At 37.8% G+C, this 3,104-nt stretch overlaps 1 protein-coding gene across 1 annotated transcript; it reads right to left on the bottom strand.

Moving 5' to 3' along the window:
- Positions 1-1,879: 1,879 nt before the first annotated feature.
- On the bottom strand, positions 1,880-2,584 carry LOC145140117 (uncharacterized). Its single transcript, XM_079073713.1, has one exon. It carries the CDS (start codon positions 2,582-2,584, stop codon positions 1,880-1,882), a length of 705 nt encoding a protein of 234 aa, XP_078929839.1.
- Positions 2,585-3,104: the final 520 nt, after the last annotated feature.

Genomic DNA, 3,104 nt, shown 5'->3' with positions numbered 1-3,104 from the left:
AACTATTCTGAAGATTTATGAACGTTAACTTTCGCTCTTGGCTTTCTTGCTGGAGTTTCGTTTTGCATTGAAAATGTGTCGCTAGGAACATTCTTAGTTCCACTGGGACATCCTTTCTCGTAGCTGGAGTTAACCTTGTTTAAAGGTTTTGCTACATATCTTCCTTTTACTCTCCATGTCTTCCTTTCAGAGAGACCGATTGTTTCATCAGCGTTATCGATAGGAGCTGACCAAAAGTACGCATCACACCCATCTGCGTTGTCTTCTTCAGATAAGGACGTTAATTCAACGGTTTGGTTTTTGTCAAGTCCTTTTGTTGTAAAAACTTGGTTGGGGACAGTTTGGACTTTAGGAAATGCAGTCGCTTTCGCTTTTAAAACTTCAGGTTTAGTTTTAGAAATTCGTGCGAACTCTACTGAATCCTCAGATATTAGGACTTTCGCAGGGACATGTTCATTTTTAATGAACTCAGAACAGTCAACCTCATCCTCTACTAAAATTTCACTCATATCACTATCCCTATCAATTCAGATGTATTTTCAGCATTAAGCTTATTATCTAAACTTAACTTGGTACTCAATGAGTCGAACATTACTATAATATCAGATTTAATTTGTCTTTTTTCATTTTCGTCCAAAAACTGCTTTAACATGTTCTTATTGTCTTTGGACCGAATGTATGATTCAATTTTGTCCAGACCTATCCTATAAGCCTCTGAAATTTCATTAGACAAAACTATTGATTCGCACTTGTAACAATCAGCGTCGATTTCGTCTTCCTTTAACTCAAGGAATGGTAAAATCATTTTGTGATTTTTCTTACCAATCTCACAATCAAGATGCAACGGAGTAATGTTAAAATAAAGCCTTTTCGCAATCAAACAAAAAATGTTACGTTTTTTCAAAAGCATTAAATTGTCTCATTACATGTAAATTAACTCATCCCTAGATTTAGCTAAGACGGACTCAATCTTCTCTATCCAAATGCGTCTCTACTCACTCTACGACGAAATCATGCTGATTTGATCAGTTAGGTTAGAATTTGTCAAGCGAGTTTGTTTTAAACTATTACTTATACTTGAAAATGTGAATTTTAATTCATTTAAGTCAGTTTCGTATCGTGACACATGAATATTGAGTGATTCAAGAATACAGTGTAACTTATTCATCATTTGATCGCATTCGTTGATTTGTTCAACCACTGGTTTTGCAGCAAGGCAGCTATCACTCCCACGTCCACTATTAGTGGCATATCCTCGCATCTGTGACACATCATTCGTCACCACAAAGCATCTTACTCCAAAGTGCGAATCCTCCTCTTTCGCAACGAAGCTTTTCCCATGAGTTGGCCTGCGAACCTCCTCATCTTCAGAATTCGTGGACTAGACTTCCACTCTGCCAAATTCATCATCGGCTTCTTTTCCCTGCACAATCAAAGCAGGCATAGTGTTATCTGCATTCTTTTTCTTCTTGATTTCTTCAAGCTTTCGTAGATGGTAAGCTTCATCATCTTCTCCCTCTTTCTTCTCATTCAATCTTCGCATCATACACTCCTTTGCTAAATGATTTTTGCCATGGAAATAGTTGCAATCATAGCCGGAGTCACCCATGAGCTTCTTCTCTTTCTTGTCTTCATCCTTCTACGAACCATTCACATTTTCCTCTTTCACCTTTTCAGAGCTATAACTGCCCTGCCAGTTTTGGTTCTTGTTCCGGTTGAAGTTCTTCTTTGCGAACTTCTTTGGATTCGACACCATCATTGTAAACTCTTTGTTAGACAATTCACAATCAGAAAGCTCAAAATATTAATCATCCTCTTCAGCTACGTTCTTACCCTTCGCGACAAGGGCCAATGATCCCATCCCAGGGACTACTTTCGCTTATTTAGTCACTTCATCTTCATGTGACTTCAGGATACCAACAAGCTTGGCTAGTGTATAGTTCTTGAACTGCTCATGTGCCTTAACTGTAGACACCACAACCTTCCACGCTGATCGAAGTCCATTCATAAACGTGACTTTTTGTTCGATTAATTCACGTCCAATGCCATGTTTTGTCATTCTGCTTAAAACATGATTGTAACGATTGAAAGTTTGACTCAAACTCTCTTCATACTTCTGTGTAAAAGCACCAAACTCTGAAAGCAAGAGAGTTTGTGTTGAGTGCTCAAGATCCGCATCTGTTGAGTAGAGTTCCTTAAGCCGATCCCAGATGGCTTTGGCTGTGTCACATGAACTAACCAGACGAAAAGTGTCAGCCTGCAAGGCAAATCGAATAATTCTCAATGCCTTAACATTGCTAATCAGTTTTTCCTTCTCATCTTGAGGAACATCCTTAATTTCAAGAAGGAGTTTGTTGTAGTCATTTTGAGTGTTGATAACTCTTTTGCTTTCAGTGTGAACAAACGGTCCAATAGTGATAGCCTCCCGTATCAGGTATATGTTGTCTTCTTGACCAAGAATGTAATCTTCTAAGTGACGCGCCCAAACTTCATATTCGTTGGGGAAGAGAATTGGGATCCTAGTCGTCGATCCAATGCTGCTCGAGAGATTGAAGGAGTTGATGTGAGAATCATCGTGCTGCATGATGATAAGATCTATAAAACATGTTAAGAATCAGACTTGTAAAACTGAAGCAGTTTTAGGGTAATATTGAGATTGCTAAATAGCGTCAAGAATACAACGATGACTGTTAAACTAGATCCAATATTAACGGAAACCCTAATGACTCTTAAACAGAAGAGATGCGTATGTATTACACAGTCTCCTGCTCTGATACCAATTGATAGCATATGAATCCTTTAAAGATCGATTAGATTCAAAACAGTTAAAGAATATGAACATGACAATGATTCAAAGTATGCTGAATAATTAAAAAGCCACAACCTCAAAAGAACTCGATTAAGAATTGCTACTGTAGTGGCGTGATTAGGGTTACAAGAATAATTGCAAAAAGTTATTAAAACATGGTGTATACATGCACCTTAAATAATCTAACCCTAATAAATGACGGGTGGACAAGCCCAAGCCCGTTTACATAATTAAACAATAAAATAACACTAAATGACGCAACAATAATTCCCAACAAGTATCTAGACTCACAACA

This window comes from Lactuca virosa, chromosome 9 (genome assembly GCF_052849685.1).
Source record: "Lactuca virosa cultivar CGN04683 chromosome 9, Lactuca_virosa_CGN04683_v6, whole genome shotgun sequence".
NCBI lineage: Eukaryota > Viridiplantae > Streptophyta > Magnoliopsida > Asterales > Asteraceae > Lactuca > Lactuca virosa.
The sequence above is the reverse complement of the archived record's forward strand: the minus strand, read 5'-3'. Positions and strand labels throughout refer to the sequence as shown.